Source organism: Silene latifolia, chromosome Y, assembly GCF_048544455.1.
Source record: "Silene latifolia isolate original U9 population chromosome Y, ASM4854445v1, whole genome shotgun sequence".
Taxonomy (NCBI): Eukaryota; Viridiplantae; Streptophyta; class Magnoliopsida; order Caryophyllales; family Caryophyllaceae; genus Silene; species Silene latifolia.
In genome coordinates this window covers 15944945-15970957 of record NC_133538.1, presented here as the reverse complement: position 1 = coordinate 15970957, position 26013 = coordinate 15944945, and the positions used below count along the sequence as shown (strand labels likewise).

Below are 26013 nucleotides of genomic sequence, written 5' to 3'. Positions count from 1 at the left end.
GGACCAAGTAACCAATGCTACTATCAAATTGCTTGAGTCCCAAATAGCTCAAGTCGCCGCAAATCAATCCACGAGGCAACCCGGACTGCTGCCTTCTCAATCTGAAACGAGGAAAGAAACGCTGAATATGATAACATTGAGAAGCGGACTGACTTATTCTGATACTGATATTGTTGGTACTGATGTTTCTGGCACGAATTCCAAAGTTGTTCTTCTTGACGATCAACTGACGACTCTCGATCGAGAGGCTTGTGTTCCTCGATCGAGAGGAAATGAAGAGATGGAGCTCGATCGAGAAGCTGCTATAGCTCGATCGAGCACTGTTGCTGGTGAAGTCTCTCGATCGAGTGAGAACTGTGCTCGATCGAGAGACTCTAATGATGAAAGTGGTCGATCGAGACCATTGAGCAAGCGTATGATTAATAACGCTTTGATTCGTGACACGCATAACGGAGCTCCTATTGAAGATGCTCCATATCCAGGGCGCCTGAAGAGGGTCAAGAAGACGGAGCCTGAGTTCGCGCGTTTCGGTGAACTTGTGCGAGGATTAAACGTAAGTGTTCCGTTTATCGAGCTGCTAAAGAAGGTACCTTCGTATTTAAAATTTATGCGAGAAGTATTAACGCGTAAAAGGACCATAGATGATGTTGAGACAGTAGCTCTGACGGAGGGGTGTTCTGCACACCTCCAAAATAGGACCCCACCTAAGCTTGCCGACCCTGGTAGTTTTTCGATACCATGTCACATTGGAGTTCAATTAATTGATAATGCGTTGTGTGATTTAGGAGCAAGTGTTAGCGTGTTACCCTTGTCTCTGGCCAAACGATTAGGATTCACTAAATTCCATTGCACCAACATGACGGTCCAGATGGCTGATCGGACCTTGTCACGACCCTTAGGAGTACTGCAAGATATTCCTGTGCAAATAGGAAGATTTCTTATTCCTGTTGATTTTGTCGTGTTAGACATACCCGAAGATAATCACACCCCAATTATTTTGGGAAGACCGTTTCTTGCACACGCGCAAGCGGTTATAGATGTCGGGATGCACACTCTTACGTTTAATGTCGGTGGTGAGGAATTGGTTTTCGCTAAACCCGCTACTCATAGGGGTTCCATGCGTGTTTTGGAGTGTCATGCTATTCCTGCGGTTGGTGTTGATACACCACCCATGATTGAGTCACCTTCCATCCCCGTTGTTGATATTGAGTCCCCACGTGTTGCTACTCTACCAGTTACACTTACACCTCCGCCTCGGAATGAGAGCGATAAGGAGGACAGTGCTATTGTCGTTACTTATACATGACCTGGATGGGGAGCTTTGGCGCTTGACCAAGGCGAAATGAGCTCCAATGTTGGAATGGGAAAGGGTGACGGTGGCAATATGACACGTGTTCTAGCGGAAGAAATAAAGCTGGGACATTCGTTGGAAAGTGGTACTTATATCTGGAGAAGGAAGTTGGAAGTTACCGCACCTGAGGGTAACTCAGTTAGCCAGAGGCCTAGCAGAGGCATGAAGGGCTTAATTGAGCTATAGCCGGGTTTGCAACCCCGTGCAAATTGTAATAGACAATAGATTTTTGAATTCCTTTTATTGTTTTAAAACTTCTTTATTTACGTTAGACACTTAGACTATAAACATTTTTAGCGTAGAAGACAATTGTGGACTGTAGACAGTTTGCTGGCATTTTTGGGATGTTTTTACTGTCAATTTTGCAGGGACAGAAAGCCGCACTCAAAAGATGATACATTAATATGCGTGCTAGCAGGAAAAGACCTCGATCGAGGAAGTCATATCTCGATCGAGGGGATTTTTGAAGAAAAAGAGCTCGATCGAGGGAACCCAATCTCGATCGAGTAAGAGGAAGGTAAAGGGACAGCCACCTCTCGATCGAGAGGTATGAATTAACTCGATCGAGAGGATCTGAGAGCTAAAGCTCTCGATCGAGAGACCTGAATCTCGATCGAGAAGCTCCGCGGGTATATAAAGGAAGTTCTTTCTCGATCGTCCTCTTTATTTTACTCGACCCCAATTTCTTCATTCCTGCATCTTTCAATTGCTCAATTACCTTGCAAAATTTGTTTTTCTTGCCCAAAATCCTCTTGCAATAGTTTACCCATATAATTACCATCCCAAATTAATCAAAAGCCCTCTCCCAAACTCCATCTTTTTTCGATTAATTCGATTTTTCGGGTTTATCAATTCGAATTTTTCGAATTTGTGTTTATTGTTTTGATTAATTAAGTTTTTGTGGGTATTCCAGCATCAAGTAAGTTCGTCCTTACTCTTCTCTTTCAATTAATTGCAATCCCCATTCCCTTTTTCGTGATTTAGGGTTTATGTGATTGTTTAGGTCGAATTTTCCGAATTGAAATCGTATTTTAATTATTAATCTTGATGCTATTGTAGTTATGGATTCCAGTAAAGAAATCCCCGTCACTGAGACCGTACACCGAGACCGCGGCTAGTGCTCGGACGACTGCTCCTTCGTTGGTATCGTTACTCCGGTGGTTACCACCATGCAGCCTTCGGCCGTGCTTGTTTTACTCCAGTGACGGAGAAACCACACCGCCACCGAGGTCACGAAGCAAGGTGTGGGAGGGGTGACACCGCCGCCTCTCGCTCCCGCCAGCCCTTTTCTATCTTTGGGTCGAGGAGCCACGCCTCGATTCCCGGAACCGGTATGATGCCGCCTAAGCCGAGTCGCAGGCTAGCCGCCTAGCCATTACTTCCCGGCTCTTCCGGGGTCTGTTGTTACGAGGGAGGCCGCTCTTACTCCTTTACCGGAGTTGTCCACGGTACGTTTTGCTTCCGCGGATCACCGGACTCGGTTATCCGCTTTACTTCGTTGCCCCCTCTCCTCCATCCGTTTCATTGCGCGGACTGACCTTGAGACCTTAGGTATTTATGAGGAGGTCTGTAGTTTGTTGAATGGGACGGGTATGTCGGGTCTGATTACCTTGCAGGAAGCTGCTATTCGTATCCCTACATACGGATTTTTCAGCTCCTACTCTTTTGACACCGACTCTTACGCTTCCAACCACTCTAGTCCTTGCATTCACTTCCGACTCCGCAATGAGTCGCACCATTGGACTTTGGCGAGGTTTGGGGAGGTCCTAGGCCTCGTTAGTGATGGCCCCATCGAGCCACCTCGGGATATCCTTCAGTCACTCTGGGCTGCGCTTTCTCACACCCCTTACCCCGCGCGTAGAGGAGCCCACGTACACTTACCTGCTCCCCGTTACTTCTTGCGACTTATGGGAGAGACCATTTTTGGGCGACCTGAGCCCAATAACGTGACCAACACTGAGCTAGCAATTCTCGCGGGGTACCTCAACACTGACTATGGTACCCCGTTTGTTCTAAACATTGCTTATTTGGTAGCTCAAAGATTGGAACGGAATTGGGAAGAAGGTTAAGACCTCTGTTGTCTGCGGCGGGTTAGTGACTAGGATAGCCCGCCATCTTTACCCCACCGAGCCGGACTTATCGCGCCTCATAAGCGAGGCTTACCTTGACTTGGGCGCCATGGTTGACTTTGCCTGGTTCCCTAAGAAGAAGGGCATGAGGACGTGGAAGATTTGTGGTTCCGCGTCTGTTACCTTACCATGCCCTACCCTTCCTCCACTTTTACCGCTCCCGACTGCTGCTGAGGGAGCGAGGCCACCTCCACCCACCTACCACCTTACCTTTACCCCTACTTCTTCTTCTTCTTCTAAGAAGAGGAAGCGGGATGCCGGAGCCCCTTCTTGCTCTCAGGCTCAGACTCGGGCCCAGGCTGGACCGAAGCCCACGCCTACGCCTTCACCTACCCCCACTCTTTCTGGACCGGCCTTGCCGGCCAATTTTGTTTGCCCTCCTGCTTTGGTGGCGCCCGAGGTCTTGGACCAAGGGCGTCGTGATGCCTTGCTTCTGGATATGTGCAAGTACCTTTCCGACATGAGACGGGATCAGGCTCTTGCCTATTTCCCGATCTACGAGTTCCACATCCGGGCACGGCGACCGATTCCAGAGGGGTGGCCGCATCCCTCTTTCTACCGATACCCAGAGGGTGGGTACCCTCCACTCCCTTCTGACTTAGAGGACGAGGTGGAGGAGACACCGGTAGCACGAGAGTTGCGGTTGCGGGCTGAGCAGGCAGCACGGCGAGCTGCCAGAGAGGAGGAGAGGGACCCCCCATTTACACCAGGTGCGGAGGATGTGGCTGGAGATGACGATTAGAGGTTCCCCTAGTTTGTTGCTGGTTTGGGGAAGTCGTCTTGTGAGTACCGTCTTCCTTTCTTTTTCCATCTTTTTATTTATTTATTGTATTTTAGGAGCATGTATTAGGTTTGCGTACCCCGTCTCCCATTTTGCTGCTGTTAGCTAGATGTGAAGATAATGAGGACATTGTCTGTTTTGGTTTGGGGAGGGTATATGCATCCTTTTGCGTCTGCATTTACATTTTGTTTTGCATTCACGTTTACTGCTTTATGTTTTTGCTTTCTCTTACAAAAAAAAAAAAAAAAACAGAAAAAATCAAAAATATCACGTTTACTTTTGCATATAGTTGAGTCGGATTGGAGTTCTTTAATGATGACATTGCGCTATTGGTCAAATATGCCATTCCTTGCCTTTTCACAGCTGCTTAGCAAGAATAAAAAGTGATTTCTCAAATTTTGTTGTAGAATTTACTACGGATTATTAGACTTGACTCGTAATTTTGGCAAACTACTTATATATTCTGAGATATAGAGCCATAACTGGTGACATTCATGACCAGTTTTCGTTAGGAATTGAGAGTAGTTACTCCCCACATTTCATTGTATTGCATGTATATGAGTTTTGATTTCTTTTTGCCTACACGCATGGGTTTGTGGTCGGTATCACGTGTTTTGAGAACTTTTGCATCTCCCCTTTTCTCGTTTTACCCCATTAACTCCACATTAAGCCATATCTGCCAGTTGCCTTAACTACATCCCATACTTAGCCTACCATTGTGCCGAGCTAGGTAGTAGTAGAGGAAATTGTTGTATTTGTACAGTTTATGGTTCGTTTTGTATCTTGTTGGAGTGAGTATTGATGAGAAATATTGAGTACATTTGAAGTTGGTGCTCGATCGAGAGATTATATGGTCGATCGAGCCATTGATGGTCCTAATAGTTCTCGATCGACATGTCCATGTGGTCGATCGAGTGGATTGGAGTTGGAACCTCTCGATCGAGTGGCATCATTCCTTGATCGAGAGAGTTGTCCTGTGTCAGCCACCAAAAAGAAAAAAAAAGAGAAAAAAAAAAGAAAAAAAAAGAAGAGAAAAATGGCTGGAAAGAAAGAAAAAAAAATGTATTCTTTACCTCTCGTGCTTATTCATACTTTACGAGGTATTTTTATCATGGATTCTTGTGTTGTTTATGCCAAATTATAAGGCATTGAGTTATTTATATGATTGGGAGAGTGGGATGTATTTTATCATGGTCTTGGTTAGGATCTAGCTCGGCTATTTTACCTTCACATTTCCATATTTGTTTTGCCCTTCTTACCAATTGAGCCTCACATATCCATATTATGCAATTGTTCGGCACGTGATGGTCCTTGAACGGTGGTTTTGCGTGTGTACGGTGATTGAATCATTACTCATGTTAGTTAGCATTACATGTTGTGTTGGTCACAGTCTAGGTGAGAGTTTGTAATTTCTTCTTTCTCTGCACACATATTCTTACTTACCATTTGCCTTGCTGAGAGAAGAGTGAACCGGGAGAGTCCAAATTTATGAGACTTGCAAGGTCGAACATCCAATGTAATTCCATGATATGCATAAATTTGTTCACTTACTTCGAGCTTAGCAGTAGTTGATTTTGTGCATTAAAGCGGTTTGGCATTGACTAGTAGTTAGCTCTGAACATTACTCCTTTCCATTAGGTCCTTAGTTGCATTTGGTTTGCTTGAGGACAAGCAAAGGTTTGGTTTGGGGAAGTTTGATGCGTGCATATTATATAGACTTTTACGGTCTCTTTTGGCACGCATTTCTATGTATTTGAGTGATATTATGTCACTTTATACCCCGAATAGGCTACTTTGTGCGTCTGTTGTTATTTTGCAGATTTGTAGCGGAAACCAACCTTTAGTGGCCTCGAGATAGCATTTCTGGAAGATGGACGGAAAAGAAGACGAAGGACTCGTGCATGGGAAAGCGTGAAGACGAAAGTCAACCAAATTAAGCAAGTCGAACTACTACGAAAGTCGAGAAGTGATCAAGATCTCGATCGACCTTATCCGTGTCGATCGAGAACACAGAGGAACACAAGCCTTCGATCGAGCGCCCGTGCTCGATCGAATTGTCAAACCTCGATTGAGTGTCTCTGTGCTCGATCGAGTACATCCCGTACTCGATCGAGAGCCTTAACCTCTCGATCGAGAGGTTCTCCTTTACGTGGGCTATTAAAGCCCGTAGGTTAATAAAACAACTCGTGAGTTTTTGTTATAAAAACTATTAGACGAGTTGCTAGGTTATTATCTTTCATCTATCATTCAATTTTCTACATACATTTTATGCTTTTTTTGTTCCGCTTGGAATTTTACGATCTTGGGTTTGGTTGTTCTTTACGCCGGATTCACTATTATAGTATAATTCTTTCCCTTAATCTCTTCTCTTGTTTATGTTTTATAGTTGCTCTTTTAGTTTCGTTGATAATTCCTGCTTTAATCTCATCATTGCTTTATACTATTGTTGCATCATGTTTTCCGTTAGCATTTCGTCATTAGTTATGTTAGTTAATATAATTAGCATGCGTAGCTAATTTCTTTATATGCCGGGATGAGGGAAACCGTGTTAGAAGCATGTTAGGATGACTACTAGGGTAGTTATGCGGTAGGAATCAGGTCTAAGCAATTTATTTGTAGTTCTTACTAATAAACTTACCGACCTAGTTATTCCGATAGTGTGTAGAACACGGCAGACCAAAATCCTGGCATATCTCTCTTTATCTGATAGTTTATTCACGTCTCTCTCTATTTTTCTCTTATACCCTTATTTTCTCTTACCCTTAAACTCTAGTGGTTAGAACATCAAATTCAAAACCCCCCAGTTTGTGACCGACAGATTAGACTACAGCTAATAGAAAAGCCTCTCTGTGGAATCGACCCGACTTCCCTAGCTATTTATAGTGTAGGCTTGTTGGCATTTATTTTTGGTGTTGAACAACACGCATCAATATGTTGCCAACTCTTGGACAAAACCTTACTACGATTGGCTACAACAGGGAATCCTTCCCCTAAATAAGCAAGATGCCAGGGCACTAAAAATAAAAGCTGTTTCATATACTATCATTAACAACGTGCTTTTTAAGAAATCGCAGGCAGGGCCATACCTCAGATGCCTGGAACCACAAGAAGCTGAACAGATATTATCAAAAATATATGAAGGATAATTTGGGAATCATAAAGGCGGAAGGAGCCTGGCAAGCAAGGTACTCAGAACAGGTTATTATTGGCCCACCTTGAGAGCCGATTGCCTGGAATTCAGCTCTAAATGCGAAGCTTGCCAGATTCATGGACCATATATCCATCAGCCATCTGAGGACCTACATTCCATATCCGCACCCTGGCCATTTATGAAGTGGGGCATGGACATAGTAGGGAAACTACCTCAAGCACCCGGACAAAAAGTTTTCATGCTAGCAATGACTGACTACTTCTCCAAGTGGATAGAAGCTGATTCATACAGGCAAGTCAAAGAGAAGGATGTCATAGCATTCATCAAACACAACATCATATGCAGATATGGCATCCCCTCTGAAATAGTATGCGACAATGGCACTCAATTCGTAGGAAAAAGAACAGCAGCCTTCTGTGCTCAATGGAACATCAACCTGGTAACCCCCACGCTAGGATACCCAAAAGCTAACGGCCAGGCAGAATCCAGTAACAAAGTAATAATCAGTTGCATAAAGAAGAAGCTAGAAAGAAGGAAAGGCAGATGGGCTGAAGAGCTCCCCTTGGTCCTCTGGGCTGACAGAACCACGCCTAAAACGTCCACAGGCCAAACCCCCTACTCCTTGGTTTATGGATGTGAAGCAGTAATCCCAGCTGAGGTCGACATTCCATCAGCCAGATGCAGCCTGAACACAATAACGAGCAATATACCTCTAATGGAGGACAACCTGGACTTAACAGAAGAGCTAAGAGATGCATCCAGCATTAGATTGGCAGCATATCAGCAAAGAGTTGCAAAGAGCTACAACAAGACCGTCAAAGCTAGAGTATTCAGGTTAGGAGACCTTGTCCTCAGGAAAGTCTTTCAAAACACAAAAGAGAAAAATGCTGGCAAATTGGCCCCAACCTGGGAAGGTCCCTACCTGATTGACTCAATAGTCGGCCATGGAGCTTATAGATTACAAACCCTGGACGGCGAAATGATCCCAAGAGCTTGGAATATTGCACACTTAAAACTATTTCACATATAAAATATATCTCCCGGTCCAGGTATTATTTTTATCTTCACATTTCCTGCCTGACCTGATATGAAACTAGATGTATGATACTTGCCATTATATGAATAAATGCCTTATATAATTTCTTCTATTATGTGCCCAAGTATTTATTAATATTCTCATATTTCCTTTTACCGAATAGAATCTTCAATGTTTGTTTTACATACTGCACTTTACTTAAAACAAATCTTAAAGATTGGGGGCCACCCCACTAATATACAACTGATATCCAACTTTCAGTTGCAAAATCAGGCCTTAAAATATTGAGCTCAATTTAATATACAAGCCAGGAAAACCCTTTCCTGGCTTGCATAACATAAATGGGTCATAAGCCCTCCAGACAGGCAAGGGATATAAGCCCTCCGCATGTGCAATAACCCCACCCATGACATAAAGAGCTGGCCAGATCCAGTACAAAAAACTGGCCCGATCCAGTCGAATAACTGGCCAGATCCAGTACACATCCAACACTACAAATATACCTTATCAAAACACAAAAAGAAACAAAGACCAAATATTTATTCAAAACCGAAAGAAAATATCCATCCAAAAAAGCCTAGCCTTACCACATACCTAATAAATATTCATTCCAGGGACATCCCCCCTGGATGGGCCAAAACAAAAAAGAAAAACAGAAATCTAAGCAGGCTTCGAGCCAGTAACCGACTCACAACCATCCACCATTTCCTGATCACCAGATTTGTCCTTGGAAGGAGGAGAATCCACTTCTTCTTCTTGACCCATATGGGCCAAATCAGGATACTGGGTATCCAGAGCTGTCTCATCCCGGTCCGGATCCCAATTGGCCCGGTCAGATTCCGGATCCCTCATGGCATCAACTCGACCTTTCCCAAAGAAGTACTGAGCGGCATCAACAAGCCGCACCTCCACTAGTTCCTTTTCAGCACCAAGCTCTTCATTTTTCCTCAGCTGATCCTGCATTGCCTGCTTCTAAGCAGCCAACTCTTCCTTGACAGTCCTCAACTCTTCCCCTTGACCTCCAACTCTTGCCCGACAACCTTCTCGGCGTTTTTGCAGCCACCTCACAAACTATAGCACCCTGGATGCCTCTCTAGTGTCCCCCCGAGATTGAAGCACTACCTCATTACCCCTGGATGTGTGCAGCTCACGGTTAACTTTATCCACTTTCTCTTCCAAGCTAGAAACCCTAGCCTGGGCATCTCTGAGCTGACAAGCAGGGGCAAACCCGGCATCCAATCCCTACAAGAAACAAAAGAAAGTCAATCAGCCAAATATAAAGCAACACAAAGAACACATAACAATAAAAAATAAAAATCCCTTTACAACTAACCTCCTTAGCTTGAGAAGCAAGTTCAGCAGCCTTTATCACAAGAGAAGACAGGATGGAAACCACCTTAGTAGAAGACTCAAGGGTATTAGCAGATAAAAGCTGACCGCTCATACCAGCAGAAAATTCATTTATCCGTGCCCGGGCAGCATCCATGTCGTCCATCCTAGCAGACACTTGCCTGTTGCTCCTGATTGGTTGAGCCTGAATATGCTCTTTCTCTCCCCCTTCCTCTTCAGGAATAACATCTTCCCTTCTCCTTTTAGAAGCCTGAACGACCTCTGGTGATACTATCCTGGGCGGTTCCTGGGGAGGCTGGACATCAGAAACCAAAATGTCAAGCGTCTTGTCACTCCCGCTAGCCTCCTGGCTCTTGGACTGCTCAGCAATTCTAGCAACCCCAGCCTTTAAATCTTTCGCAGTAAAACTTGCCAACCTAGCAGAAGACCTGAATACTGAACATATAGAAAATATACGTAAATATCAAAAGAGAAGCAATAAGAAGACAACAATTGACATAAAGACATATAGAAGGCATACAGGAAAGAGCAGTAGAGCTAGGCTTGCCTTTGGGTACTTTGACCACACTCATCTTGGTCTTCATATACCGGGGCATTAAATCCCTACCCAGACTAGCAGGCCAAGCCCTCTCTTCCTCAGGAATAGAAAGAAAAGCCTCTACCTTGGAAATAGCTTCCTCGTCAAGAGGATCGAAGTTCCAATCAGGAGCTGCAAAAATCACCAAAAGTGTACAGGTGAAACTCAAAACTTCCTAACTTCGTGTAAAATATATTGCAAAACTAAGAGTACAGGAAACCTACCACTCTCCAAAGGAGGATATCTCAGATAATCAAAGCTTGATCCCAGACTCTCAGTCCGGATGAACAGGAAAGTCTTTGCCCAACTTTTATCATCTCCAGAGTCCAGGTTAGTAATTAATGGAGACATTTTCGACTTGATTCTCAAATTAAAACGTCCAGTAGAAGGATTTTTCATATGATATATTGCCTTGATATCATTAATAGTAATTACAAATTGATGCTTAGCACATAAATTTTCAATAGAATGGATAGGTTTCCAAACCATTGGCATAATTTGAAAAGGTGATACTTCCATAGCACGAATAGTATCAATTATTAAAGGAGTAAAAGGTAACTTACAACCCGCCTTGAACGCCCATTCATAAATACAGAACCAACCAGGAGACACCCAATTGGCTCTGACTGGGCAAGACTCAGGAATCTATACCTCAGTCGAATCAGGAATTAATTTTTTCTCCCTTAAAACCCTATCATAGTTTATTTTCAATAAGTTTTCTTCAGGGAAATAGGGATCCAGAGATTGAAGGGCAGAAAAAATAGAATCTTGATATTTAAAAGCTATAGCACGAGCAGGGGGATCAACTTCAACCACCTCCTCCTCCTGGACGTCTTTGGGTTCAGGTTCAGCAGCAGCTTTCTGGGGTGCATGCCGCTTTTTGGCTCCCATATCCTTTATTATTTAGTTTATTGTGATGAATTTTACTTAATGAAAAATTATAAGTTAGCAGAATGGAACTCCTGGGAAATAGGGGAGAATTCTAGAGAAAAGTTAGCAAGGAAAGTGGAAGAAATTTGGTGAAAAACAAACTCATCGCAAATACCATATTTATAGAAGGGGAGTAACGGTGCAAAAACCCTAGAAAATGCAAAACTGTCAGCATGACATCATACAATTAGCCGTTGTGGTATTTAACGGTAACTAGGAGTCTAAGAGTCATTGAGCAAATATAATTCTTTTTATTGTTTAACCCGGTAAAATTGACATCTCACCCCTGGCCTGATCCAGCACGGGTAAAATGTCAAGGGGAAATTGTTAGGCCCAATTTAGCCTGGTCCGACTATTGCCTGGCCCGACCTTACTGGGCTGATTAAGGCAACCAGGGACCGGACAAATCTAACTACTATTTGGCAGATGAAGAGTATTACAGGATAAGCAGGCTACTAAATCCTGGAAGAAGAGCCTGATAATAAGTGCAGAATAGCCTGGCAGGGCATTCAAACAAACTGGATTAAGAAGATAAACAAGAAATGCAGTTGCATGAACTAATAATCACGTCCTATTCTCAAGGAAGACCAAGTCTAACTATAAGACTATATCATCCATGAATGTAGACGAGTAAAAGAAGAAAAGCTGAAGATTGGTTAAGAGTGGAACAAGTCAACCGGATTAATAGGGAGTGTGCCCTATTAATCCTGAAGCATTTCCAAACAATGGAGAGGGACGTTGAGATCAATGCAACGTTAATATTTGTAGAACTATAAATAGCATAATCTAGCATTGGTAAGGGGGATTCATTGATTATTACTTAGCTATTTCACAATTTACCTTTCATTATTTCCCGAATATTCAATTATATACACAAATTTGTATTCAGCTTATCCAAATAATACAAGTGATATTCTTTGTACTCAGTCTTTCCTCATTATTTACTCACAATATTTTTCCAAGCTTATAGAACTAGATACCCATATTACTCTTTAATCAAGTCGGATCCATTCAGGGAAAATCCTGCTAAAACAATTACAAAGGAAAAGGATACAAATCCCGGGTTGCCTCCCGGTAGCGGTTTTGGTTAACGTCGTTAGCTCGACTTAGTGATGATATTAATCCTCATAGATGGGTTCCGACAGTAAAATGGATTCGACTCCTTCCATTTGAAAACCATCGTAGTACAACTTCAACCGTTGACCGTTCACCTTTAAAAATTTTCCCGTCTCCAAGCTTCGAATCTCTACGGCTCCATGAGGGAATACTTTAGTAACAATAAACGGTCCAACCCACCGGGATTTCAGCTTACCCGGAAACAAATGTAGGCGACTTTGATACACGAGGACCTTTTGACCCACCTCAAAAGACCGCCTAGAGATCATCTTATCATGCCAAGCCTTGGTCTTCTCTTTATATAAGGCCGCATTCTCATACGAGTCAAGCCGGATTTCTTCCAATTCTTGGAGTTGGAGCTTTCTATGGAGACCTGCATCATCTAGACTCGTGTTGAAGCTCTTGACTGCCCAGTAAGCTTTGTGTTCGAGTTCAACAGGTAAATGACAAGGCTTACCAAATACAATCCGGTACGGGGATATACCAAGGGGTGTCTTGTAAGCCGTTCTATATCCCCATAATGCATCTTATAGCCTTAAACTCCAATATTTTCGGTTAGGATTAACCGTCTTCTCTAAAATTGACTTGACTTCTCTATTGGACACTTCAGCTTGTCCATTCGTCTGGCGGTGGTAGGCAGTGGAGATCTGATGTGTTACTCCATATTTCTTCACCAATGCCTCGATGGTACAATTAAAGAAATGGGTACCACGGTCACTAATGAGAGCTCTTGGAAATCCAAACCGAGTGAAAATATGGCTTTTGACAAACGCAGCCACAACCTTAGCATCATCGGTCTTAGTGGGGGATAGCTTCCACCCACTTAGATACATAATCCACTGCCAATAAAATATAGAGATAGCCATCTGACTTAGGGAAGAGACCCATAAAGTCAATACCCCATACGTCGAAAATCTCACAGAATAACATCGAGTTTTGTGGCATCTCGCTCTTCTTGGATATTGCACCCACCCTTTGACAGTTATCACATGATTTGCAGAAGAGATGGCAATCATAAACTAATTTTGGCCACCAAAAACCGTATTCCAGCACCTTCCTTGCGGTTCTCCTAGCACCAAAATGTCCTCCACAAGCATAGGAGTGACAATGTGCCAAAACAGAGGCAATCTCGGCCTCTGGAAGACATCTTCTAATAATTTTATCGGACCCATGCTTCCATAAATAGGGCTCATCCCAAATGTAGTATTTAGCATTACTCTTGATTTTATCTTTTTGGGACTTAGAAAATACGGCAGGAAACCGTCCGGAGACCAAATAATTTACAATATTAGCATACCATGGCTCGGCGGTTTGAATGGCTAGCAATGTCTCATCGGGAAACATTTCTTTGTAGGCTCTTGGTTGTTCCTTGCCTTATCATCATGAACTAGCCTGCTCAGGTGGTCAGCTACCACGTTTTCGGCCCCCTCCTTATCTTTCAATTCCAAATCAAACTCACTCAAAAGTAGAATCCACCTTATTAGCCGAGGTTTGGATTCTGTCTTTGACATCAAATATCAAAGAGCAGCATGATCAGAAAAGACAATAACCTTGGTTCCTAGAAGATAGGAGTGAAACTTTTCCAAAGCAAAAACTACCGCTAGCAACTCCTTTCGAGTAGTGGAGTAGTTCTTCTGGGCATCATTCAATGTCATGGAAGTATAGTGAATTACATGAGATGATCACCCTACCTTCTATCCTAACACAGCTCCTAATGCGTAGTCACTCGCATCACACATAATTTCAAAAGGAATAGACCAATCAGGAGCTTGGATAATAGGGGCGGTGACTAATCTTCCATTTAATCCATCAAAAGCCTTTTTGCATCCATCATCAAATATAAACTCACTATCCTTTTCCAAGAGCCTACAAAGTGGTGAGGCAATCTTCAAGAAGTCCTTAATAAAACTGCGGTAAAAACCTGCATGACCAAGAAAAGAACGAACTTCACGAACGGTAGAAGGGTAAGGTAAAGACTGAATAATGTCTACCTTTGCTTTATCGACCTCTATGCCTCGTGAGGAGACTATATGCCCCAAAACTATCCCTTGTTCAACCATAAAATGACACTTTTCAGAGTTTAAAACAAGATTAGTGTCGACACATCTTTTCAAAACAAGGGATAAATGAGCTAAACAATCATCAAATGACTCACCATGAACGGTGAAATCATCTATAAAAACCTCTATAAATTTTTCAACATACTCAGAAAATATGCTAACAATACATCTTTGAAATATACCGAGGGCATTACACAGTCCAAAAGGCATACGTCGATATGCAAAAGTGCCAAATGGACAAGTAAAAGTAGTCTTATCTTGGTCCTCAGGAGATATGGCTATTTGAAAATAGCCTGAATAACCATCTAGAAAACAGTAGAAGGCCTTACCAGCCAACCTCTCTAACATTTGATCAATGAAAGGGAGGGTGAAATGGTCTTTTCTTGTCACAGCATTAAGTCTACGATAATCAATACAGACCTTCCAGCCATTTTGCACTCGAGTCGGGACCAACACCCCGTCAGCATTCTCTACAAAAGTTACCCCAGACGTCTTAGGGACTACCTGTGTAGGACTCAACCACTTACTGTTAGATATTGGGTATATCATACCCACCTGTAACAATTTAATAACCTCTTTCTTTACCACCTCCATCATAGGAGGATTCAACCGTCGCTGCGGTTGTCATACCGGCTTTGCATCATCCTCAAGCAGAATGCAGTGCATGCAAGTAGATGGACTAATGCCCTTGATGTCGGCAATGGTCCATTATAGCAGTCTTATGCTCATCTAGAACTTTTACCAACTTCCCCTCTTGTTCCTTAGTGAGCTTACTGGAGATGATAACTGGCAGCGTATCCCCCTAACCAAGGAACACATACTTCAAGTGTTCTAGAAGTGGCTTTAGCTCTACCTTTGGTGCCTGCACAATAGATGGTAACAACTTCTCCGTAGGAAGGGTTAGTGCACTACAAGAAAACACGACAAAGGCGACAGACATGCTACAGTCGCCAATTTGGCGACAGAAAAAAAAAACGGGCGACCACTAGCCGTCGCCAATTTGGCGACTATACCTTTTTATCCAAAAATCCGTATGAAATCCACGGGCGACGCAATATTATCCAAATTGGCGACCGAAATCAGTCGCCAAATTTGGCGACCAAACCCGTCGCCAATTTGGCGACCACAAACGGTCGCCAACCCTCTGTTTATTTTTTTTTCGCCAATTTCTTCACCCCGTCTCCTTCATTCACTCTATCATCAACATAAAAAAAAAAAAGCGCCCAGAAATCCGACGACCCGACGCCACCACCAACTACAACGACCACCGGACGCCACCACTCGCCGCCGCCATCCGCACACTACATCCCTACCGACCCTTTGTTTATAATAAAGGTTTGTTTTTGACTCAAATCGATTTAATTACTTCAATCCTTCATATTTTGTTTAAGTTGTGATGCTTATTTAGTATCTAGTTGTAATTTATACATTAGTGATGCTTATTATTGTATGTAGTTGTAATTTAATTAGCATTTTTGTTAATTAATTTGAGTTAGGGTTAGAAATTGGGGTTTTTGTTAAATTAGTAATGTGATTTGATTAGGGGATGTAATTGAAGGTAATCTTGATAATATTAGTATTATTGAAGGTAGTAGCTTAGTTTTAGTAATATTGAAGTAGTATTGTTGAGGGTAGTATAGTTTTATGAAGGTAGTATAATGTTAGGATTGTATAAATTTGCCTTTTAATTAACCAAATTAAGTTAGAATGATTTAATTAGCATTTTTGTTAATTAATTTGAGTTAGGGTTAGAAATTAGCATTTTTGACAACTTGTATAATTAACCAAATTAATTAAGTTAGAATGATTTAATTAGCATTTTTGTTAATTAATTAGCATTTTTCTTGATAGAATGAGCATGATGTATAAATTTGTTAAATTAGTAATGTCATTTGATTAGGGGATTGTATAAATTTGCCTTATAATTTTGACAACTTGTTTAATATATAATGACCTAGTACCCGTTCAAGAATTACTCATTAGGAGCAATTCTTGAATAGTCCCCATTTTGGGACTGTCTTTGTACGTTTCAAGTCACTTAGGTAGTAAACACATAGTTGTGATTTTATTAATGAGAAAAGAATTTGGTTGCAAATTTCTCCAATGTTCTCTGAATACATATGTGGAATATGTATCTTTTCCACATTGTGTATTTGGAGAACTAAGGGGAATTCTTTGCGAATTTTTTTCTCATTAATAATTCACAAATGTGTGTTTGCTAGTGACTTGAAACGTACATTGATGGGTTTAGGTTGGAGTGATAAGGACCCAATTGAAATCTTGAAATTAGCATAAAATGGAGGATGAGATAACCATTGCTTTTTTTGTTGAAATTAAATATTATTATTTAAAATGGTTAGTTTGCTATATATTGCTTATAGATTAAAATGAAGAGATCTGAACGTAGCTGGATGTACGAAGAAAGAGTAGATAAGAAGAAACGTCCTATCGCTAGATTTGTAAAGGGAGTTCGTGAATTTATTGAATTTGCTAGATGTCAAGATTCATATGATTTGGAACAACATAAACTTAGGTGTCCTTGTATTAAATGTAAAAACTTAAAATATTTATTTGACATTGAAGTAGAAGAGCATCTTGTTACAAATGGTTTTTTTCCAAACTACTACAATTGGATCTCCCATGGAGAAAAATATTATCCCGAAGAGCCTCAAATCCAACAAAATGAGAACCCATATAGAGAAATGGTACTTGATGCCTTTCAGTCTAATGATTTCATTAATGACGACCGTGTACCAATGATTGATGAAGAAGAACCAAACCCAAGAGCAAAAGCCTTTTTTGACATGCTAAGTGCTTCCGAAAAAACCTTATATGAGGGGAGTAGAATGACATTGTTACAAGTTGCATCCAGGATAGTTTCTTTAAAATGTGAGTATAATATGCCATTTAAAGCCGTTGATAGTATTGCTACGTTGGTTGAGGATGTTATACCCGATAATAATGTTATGACCCGAAATTTCTATAATACCAAGAAAGTGGTCAAAGGTCTTCAACTTCCACATGAAAAGATTGATGCATGTCCTAAAGGATGTATGCTTTTTTGGAAAGATGATGCTTTGCTTGACAAATGTAAGAAATGTCAAAGGGATAGATATGAGACAAGTGAAGGAAATATTGTTTTGAAGGGGAAGAAGGGTAATAAAAGGAGTGGAAAGAGAAAGAAACCAATATCAGAAAACACATTAATTTATTTTCCATTAGCTCCTAGACTTCAAAGAATGTATGCCACGAAAAATCTTGCCAACCAAATGAGATGGCACAAAGAAAATCCTCGTACACCAGGAAAGATGTGTCATCCGAGTGACGGGGAGGAGTGGAAGCGTTTTGATAGGTTATATCCCGATTTTGCCGAGGAACCTCGCAATGTGAGACTTGGCTTGTGTACGGATGGGTTTGACCCTTTTGGTCAGTTTGGTAGAAACTACTCGTGTTGGCCCGTAATGACCACGCCGTACAACTTACCTCCTTGGCTTTGTCTGAAAAGACAATTTATTTTCCTCTCTTTACTTATTCCGGTCCTGATAACCGAAAAAACCATCTGGATGTTTATTTACAACCGTTGGTGGAGGAACTGAAGTATTTGTGGGAAGTTGGTGTAGAAACATTTGATGTGTCGAAGAAGCAAAATTTCCAACTAAGAGCTTCATTGTTATGGACTATAAATGATTTTCCCGCATATGGTATGCTATCAGGATGGGCAACCGCTGGGCGAAAGGCATGTCCTTATTGCATGGATAGGAGTAAAGCATTTTATCTTCCTAATTCCAAAAAAATTAGTTGGTTTGATTGTCATAGATGTTTCTTACCGGATGGACATATTCATAGAGAGAACAAGAAATCTTTCTTAAAAGGTAAGGAGGTGCGCGACAATGCTCCGGTTCGACTCCAAGGGGATGAGATATGGGAGGCTGTACGTGATTTGCCAACAACTGTCGATGGGACTGAAGAAGAGTTTAAAGAGTTGAAAAAGAAAAAAAATGGTTGGTTTAAAAGAAGTATTTTTTGGGAGCTTCCCTCTTGGAAAACAATGTTGATCGACACAATTTGGATGTGATGCACATAGAGAAGAACTTCTTTGAGTTACTTATTCATATGATTATGGATGTAAAAGGAAAGACACGTGATGATATTAATTCAAGAATAGAATTGAAGAAATTTTGTGATCGTCCTAAACTTCATATTCGTAAGGATGGGGCTAAACCAAAAGCCATATTTACTCTTGACAAAGCTCAAAGAAAGGTATTGTGCGATTGGATAGGAAACTTGAAGTTTCCTGATGGATATGCATCCGATTTGAGCCGTTGTGTTGATTTGAAGGAACTGAAGTTGAAAGGGTTGAAAAGTCATGATTGTCATGTTTTCATGGAGCGCTTATTACCCTTGGCTTTTAAAAATTTACTCCCGACTACAGTTTGGAATGCGATTCTGAGAAATAAGTCAATTTTTTAGAGATTTATGTTCCTCCACGATATCGGTTGAGGACATGAGTCGTTTAGAAGAACAAATACCAGAAATTTTGTGTAAACTTGAGATGATATTTCCGCCTTCTTTTTCAATTCGATGGAGCATCTACCTATCCATTTGCCATATGAAGCTAAAGTTGGTGGACCCGTCCAATATAGGTGGATGTATCCTTTCGAAAGGTTTCTTAATCATGTGAAGAAAAAAATTGGTAATAAAGCTCGTGTGGAAGGTTCTATATGCAATGCCTACCTAACGGAAGAGATTGCCAATTTTTGCTCTCTTTATTTTGAAAAACATATTGAGACCAAAGCAAAATACTTGAATATTGATGAAGCGGATGAACTAGACACAAGTATACCCAAGTGTTTCCAAATGCAGGATGAAATAGGGTGTTCATCGGTTGGGGAAAAAGATTTTGGATGACAAGGAGTATAACCGTGCCCACCTTTATGTGCTATCTAATTGTGAGGTTTTGGAGCCATATGAAGCTCAATTTGTGACAGATTTCATTAAAGATCACCCTAATGTGAACAGAGAGGATGTTTGGCATAAGCATGAGGATCAATTTCCAGCCTGGTTTCGGAAGCATGTATGTAAGCTAAATATTCAAGATGATGTGATAAGAAGCTTGGCTTTGGGTCCTTCTCGAAAGGTTGTGACGTGGAATCGATATTCAATTAATGGGTTTAAGTTTCAAACATTTGACTATGGCAAAAGTAAGGCTAAATGCAACTACGGCGTTACTATTTCTTCTCTTGATGGCAATGATTATTATGGCATATTAGAGGATATCTTTGAGTTGTGCTACAATGGCCGGGATAGGAGTTATAAAACCGTCTTATTCAAGATTCAATGGAGGGATAATTCCGTAGCTGGAACGAGAGTCCATGATCGTTACAAACTCGTGGAAGTGAATCATACTCGAACCTACTCTCAATATGACCCATTTATACTTGCACAACAAGCTCATCAAGTTTATTTTGCATCTCTTCCGAGCACAAGTAATGATAGACAACAAAAGCAATGGTGGGCCGTTTTTAAAACAAAGGCACGATCAGAAGTTGATACATCTTTTTTCCAAGAAGAGGTTGTATCAGAAACAGTTTTGTCCCCAGTTGATCATGATGAAATTATTTATACAAATGAGATAGAAGCGGATGAGGAGTTAGAAGAGGAAGAAGAAGAGAATGATAAGGAGAGGGATGGGATAGAAGAGGGAGAAGAAGAAGAAGAGGAGGAGGAAGAGGAAGAAGAAGAAGAAGAAGAAGAAGAAGAAGAAGAAGAAGAAGATGAGGATGATGATGATGATGATGAGTAAGAGAAGGTATTGAAAGTATACATATCAAAATTTGGTAACACTTGTTTATTAGGTTTTATTTTTTCTTTTATACTTGTTTTTTCTTTTATACTTGTTTATTAGGTTTTATTTTTTTGTATCTTATAATAATTATCCTGTAATATTTGCTAACACTTCTTATTCAATTGTAGTACACATGGCTCCTGGAGGAAATAGGCAGCGCGGAGGCTATAGTGAGGGAGGTAGTAGCTCCCGAGAGCAGGAGGAGGACGTTGACCGTTCTACTACGGAGGTGAGTGAGGAGGAGGAGGAGGAGGTTGGTGTACCCCGACATACTGACGGCAGGATGATCCTTGATCCGAATGGTCTTTGGTAATTTTGTATTCATTCTATTTTGTAATTTTTTTATTTAGTAATAAATGACTTTTTTTAGACATATGTTAATTATACATTATTTTTTTTTTCCTATATAATTATGTTTTTAACATGTTTGATTTCAGGTTTAGAAGTCAAACAGTTGTTCGTGGTGTGACTAATAGCACCCAAGAGAACATGACACACGGCGTTACTTGTTGGAGTAACGCTAGTGATGAAGATAAGGAGATGTGGTTCAACAACTTAGGGTATCTATTTATAAAATATATATTATTAAATATAATTTATTTATTCTTTTTACCTTATTATTAATTTGTTTCTCATCTATGTGTTTACTTTTTGTAGCGTGTGTTCTATTGGCCAACCAACCTTGAGCGCCTAGTTTGGCAAAGGTATAATGACATTGGCAAGAAGAGGCTAAGGGACAACATGTATAAGGTGTCTAGGAGGAAGAAGGCGCCATCTTTCATGAAAGGTATTTAGTTTCTTTTAATACCCGTAATTAGTTAAAATTCATTACATATTTTGAAAATATATTAATTAATAAATGTTATTTTATTGATTATAGGTTCGTCATATGAGGAATATACCAAGTATCGGAACAGTCCTGAGTTCAAGGAAGCATCGGCCCGGAACAAGATCAACAGGAAAGGAGGAGATAAGGACGCGGAAGTTGAGCCTACTCATTATGGAGGGTCTCAATCTTTTCATGATCGTGTGGTGTTAGATGTAAGTTATTTGTCTTAGCTTTTAATTTAATAGTCTTCTAATTTAATTAGTCTCATTAATTATCATGTTTGAGTAACAATTTCCTTTTTTTTTTTCCGGAAGACCAAGAAGAATAAGGGCAAGGTACCCACGATTGTTGATCTCTTTGTTGACACTCACGCAAAGAAGACAAGCAAGGGCAAGTTGATCTTCGCGAAGGAAAAAGATCAACAGTTATATGTAAGTGTCAAAAAATAAAAATTTCTTAGCTTTTTAAAGTATATGTTTTATCAATTTTTAGATAAGTAACCTCTAACCATTAATGTTTTATCAATTTTTAGGAACAATTCCTTGTCCGTAGGAAGAACAACCCGGAAATTGATGACAATGAGCTATGGTTTGATCTTGTTGAGGGGTTCCAAAGAGGAGATGTGTATGGAGCCGGGTCGGCAAAGGAGATTTTCTACCCTCCTACAAGAAGAAGAGGGTCAATTTCCTCCCAACAACAACCTTATACCCCAAGTGTCGTGAGTGTGCTCCAAGCTCAATTAGCCGCCAGGGAGAGGCAGGATGCCGAGAGGGAGAGGCGGGATGCCGAGAGAGATGATGAAATTAGGAGGATGAAGGAGGAAATGGAACGGATGAACTCCTTCTTCGCCAATTGCAACACTGGGTGGCGCCCGCAACCAAAGGATCCTAGAGATCCTGATTATGGAGGTGGTAGTGGAGCGGGAGCAAGTTTCCCTGTTATGTAGTAGAACTCGTAGTTATGTAGTAGAACTCGTAGTTATTCCCGGATAATGTTAGATGACCAAAACTCGTAGAACTCGTAGTTGTGTGTATGGAACTTGATTTTCTTTATCAAGTTTGGTTGTGTTGGCTTCCCATGTGTTCTCTGCTGGTTGTGTTGGTTTATTTGCAGGTTTTACGTATTTGGCTAGGTCAAACACGATTTTTAGGCAATAAAACATGTAAATTTGGCGACGGACACTGGGCATTTGGCGACGGAATTCCGTCGCTAACCTTCTGACCATAATTTAATTTCAGGGACATTGGCGATTTTAAAAAACAGTGCAAATGGCGACCAAATTCGATCGCCAAAATGGCGACCAAATTCTGTCGCCAAAATGGCGACCAAATTCCGTCGCCTTTTATGAGAATATGGAGATGACGTGGACTTTTTAAAAGCGACTAATGGCAGTCGCTAAAAAGGCGACTAATGGTAGTCGCCAATTTTGGCGACGAATTTCGGTCGCCCGCTTTAAAAAAATATCGTCGCCAAAATTGGCGACGAAGACCAGTCGCCAAAAGCGACTAAACCTAGCTACGAAGTGCGGGCGACGGGCCTTAGTCGCTTTATTCTAAATGGCGACTATTCTCAGTCGCCTTATATGGTCGCCAATTACCTTATTTGTTGTAGTGGTGGTGCTTTCTCATAAGAAATTGGGTTTCTTTCATACAAACTCAAATCTGCCACAACCTCTTGCAAGTTAGCAGACAAAGCAATATCTACACCATCTTTTTCTATGCTATTCTCAATCACCATTTGTACATCATCAATTCCACTAATATTAAAAACATCTTGCACACAAGGCTCAATAATATCAATGAAATTTAAAGAATGCACATCAAGAGGATTTCATGGAGTCATAGATATTAAACTTCATAACTTGACCATCGGATTCCATAGTCAAAGAACCATTAGAAACATCTATCTTTGTGCTAGCAATTTTCAAGAAAGGCCTTCCTAACAGTATAGGGGCCGGATGCTTATCATGTTCCATTTCTAAAACACAGAAATCAGCAGGGAAAATCAAATTATCAACCATAACAAGTACATCCTCCACCACTCCCTTAGGGTAAGCATTAGATCGGTCAGCTAATTGTATAACTACCCCAGTCTCTACCAAAGAACCTAGTTTCATAGACTTATAAAGGGAATAGGGAATCACATTGATGGATGCACCTAAATCTAGCATGGCTCTCTCAATTCTAGTGTCACCTAAAGTGCAAGGAATAGTGAACATGCCAGGATCACCGCATTTTGGTGGCAATTTTCGTTGAAACATGGCACTAACATGTTCACTAACCTTGACTTATTGGGCACCTTTAGCCTTTGCTGTCTTTTAACAGTATACAACTCTTTCAAAAATTTAGCATACCTGGGTACACTCTCCAAAAGAGCAAGAATAGGAATGTTTACCTCACACTTACGAAATATCTCATAAATGTCCTTGTCATTCTCAATCCGTCTTGTGGACTTTAAAGCATTAGGAAATGGGACATTCGCCTCCAATATCGGTTCAACAGTAACCGAAGCTTCTATCATAGGTTCTAGAGTTGCACTCTCACCTTTCTCAACCACAATCTCCTCTTCTTCGTGCAAGATAGCACTCTTGGACTTTGCTTTTGGTTTCTCAGCTTCAACCAATTGCCTTCCGTTTCCAAGTGACACCGCACTTACATTCTTTGGATTTACTACCATTTGAGACATTAATACATTAGAGTCTCTAGCCTCCAACCGATTAATAGTGGTTGTCATTTGCCCCAGCTGATTCTCAATATTTTGAATACTAGCCTTGTGTTGGGATTCATTAATCTCATTTGTTTACATATTGAAAATTTAAATAATTAATTTAGTCATAAAATTAATTCAAGATCTTATGCATGCAAAACAAATACAAGAGTAAGGAGAAAATCGGTTCCTTACATATGATATTTCGGATATATGGGCACTAGTAAGGTCATCTACCTTAGCTAGTTCTTTAGCTTTCCTTATGGATGAACAAGATTCAAGTGTAGAATCTCTCCCCAAGAATTGTATCGAGATAATACCCTTAATAGTTTAAATTAATATGAGACTAGTATTAATAAAAACTACCTTAAAATAGACACAAAATAATTTGTATTTTGCTCTTGAAAATTTCGGTCAAGAGGAGGATTTTATGAGCTCTCTTGTTCTCTCAAAAAATGTAGAGTAAAAGGAACCACTAGTAAAAATATACCATGCATCTTTTTACAACTTATAGAATCAATAAAAAAAATGTAAGAGAAAAAACTCTTCTTTTTCTCTTTGGGAAACCGGGTAGCATGGGAGGAGAGGAACCAATGCATGAGCTTATTTTCTTCCCAATAATAATAGGTTTGCATGGCTATGAAATAGGTCATCATTGTGTTTCTTCTGAATAAATAAATTAGACAACACAAACCTAATACTCCCTCCATAAAACCAGTTATTACCCATAAAAGGGAGTTCCAATTTATTTTTGTCATTTGTCAATTGTGACATATGTGACATGTTACATGACATGTTACATTATAATGTATTTTTAATATATTAAAAATTATCATATAATTAAATATGTCACATACAAAAATAATTAGTAATTCATAATTACTTGTATCAAAATGGGTCATATAATTATAAACTACAACAACTTGTATTTATAATAAATTATTCATTCTATTTTTAATTGTTTCATAAAGAATAAATTAATCTAAGTAATAAAACAATACGATTACTTAGACCGAATCTTATTTAATCAAATTACAATAAGACACGTAATTTTACTCACAAAATCACTCGTCAATTTTAAGGAATTTAATTAACCCGTATCGTCATACGATTAATTAAATAATCAATTAGGAGCATTACCTTATAGGTATGACCTTAGGGGATCAACTGTCACCACCGTCGTACGACAGTAATGTCAAACTCTAGTCAGCCAATCATTACCGATATGTGTGGACCAGTTGACTAAGAAGTATTACTTTCCCTCATGTATTCTTAATATGTGATCTCAAAATGATCAACAATGTGATCGCATTATTGTCGGGGATACTCCAACAATCTCCCACTTGTCCTCGACAAGTGTGCGTCACCAATTCTCTTGTCCTATTACTATCTCCCACTCAATGCAAGGTGTGTCATACTTGCAAGTGATCATATCGAGAGTGGTTTCCTCGATCTGGAGAACAACTGATTGACCGGAATTATCTACCATAGATACCTTCCGAGCGTGGCCACGCATTTCCAGTTCATTACTCCTCGAGTGGCCCTGAGATATTGTTATAACCCTCACAAGGGGTGGAAAATTCCTATCGCACTATTCTCTTCGACTAGCCACAACTCATCATAACCCAAAATAAGCCCTTCTAACCCCATTTACGACGGTCATAGGAACATAAATCAAAGTTACTCTGAAACTGTGCCACCTTGAGCAAACAGTCTTTAGTCAAAAGAATCGACTCATTAGAATACTATAATAGCTCTTGCCACGACCAGGCCATATAATTTGCCAGAACTCCATAAGCGATCATTAGGCCCGACAGAGTGTTCCAAACCATCTACCTATGTGATCGACTAGTCATCTCTTATGACTCTATGGCACTTGAACTTGCCATCAATCGCATCACACTCTAGTCACTTCGAGACGACACCTCATACAAGTGACTATGGGCGATTACTATGTCAATTTAGTTCACTTTAATGGGGTTCAATCTTGTCTTTACAATCCATTTGAATATGACAAAGTAATGAAAAATTAAAAGACAAATGTGATTATGCATATGAACAAATAAAACAACTCTTTTATTTCATATAAAAATCTAACATAAAATTGGCATGCGTTTAAGTCCCATGGACACAACATGTCCATTATGTTTAG

At 40.4% G+C, this 26013-nt stretch overlaps 1 protein-coding gene and 1 long non-coding RNA gene across 2 annotated transcripts; both read left to right on the top strand.

The window, feature by feature from the left end:
* Nucleotides 1–15709: 15709 nt before the first annotated feature.
* LOC141633659 (uncharacterized) lies at nucleotides 15710–20873 on the top strand. The gene is made up of 3 exons (XR_012538429.1): nucleotides 15710–15816; nucleotides 20455–20635; nucleotides 20764–20873. It is a non-coding gene; the product is annotated as an uncharacterized LOC141633659 (long non-coding RNA).
* Nucleotides 20874–20991: 118 nt separating this feature from the next.
* Nucleotides 20992–22222, top strand: LOC141627293 (uncharacterized). Its single transcript, XM_074440628.1, has 4 exons — nucleotides 20992–21113; nucleotides 21207–21367; nucleotides 21470–21586; nucleotides 21688–22222. The coding sequence occupies exons 1-4, from the start codon at nucleotides 21068–21070 to the stop codon at nucleotides 22099–22101; spliced, it is 738 nt and encodes a 245-aa protein (XP_074296729.1). The 5' UTR covers nucleotides 20992–21067; the 3' UTR covers nucleotides 22102–22222.
* Nucleotides 22223–26013: the final 3791 nt, after the last annotated feature.

What these genes read in the sequence shown, in the direction of transcription:
- LOC141627293 (XM_074440628.1), top strand. Translation starts at nt 21,068, where the DNA reads ATGTATAAGGTGTCTAGGAGGAAGAAGGCGCCATCTTTCATGAAAG. An exon ending in ATGATCGTGTGGTGTTAGAT is followed by an intron (nt 21,368 to 21,469) that starts GTAAGTTATTTG and finishes TTTTTCCGGAAG; the next exon opens with ACCAAGAAGAATAAGGGCAA. An exon ending in AAAAAGATCAACAGTTATAT is followed by an intron (nt 21,587 to 21,687) that starts GTAAGTGTCAAA and finishes ATCAATTTTTAG; the next exon opens with GAACAATTCCTTGTCCGTAG.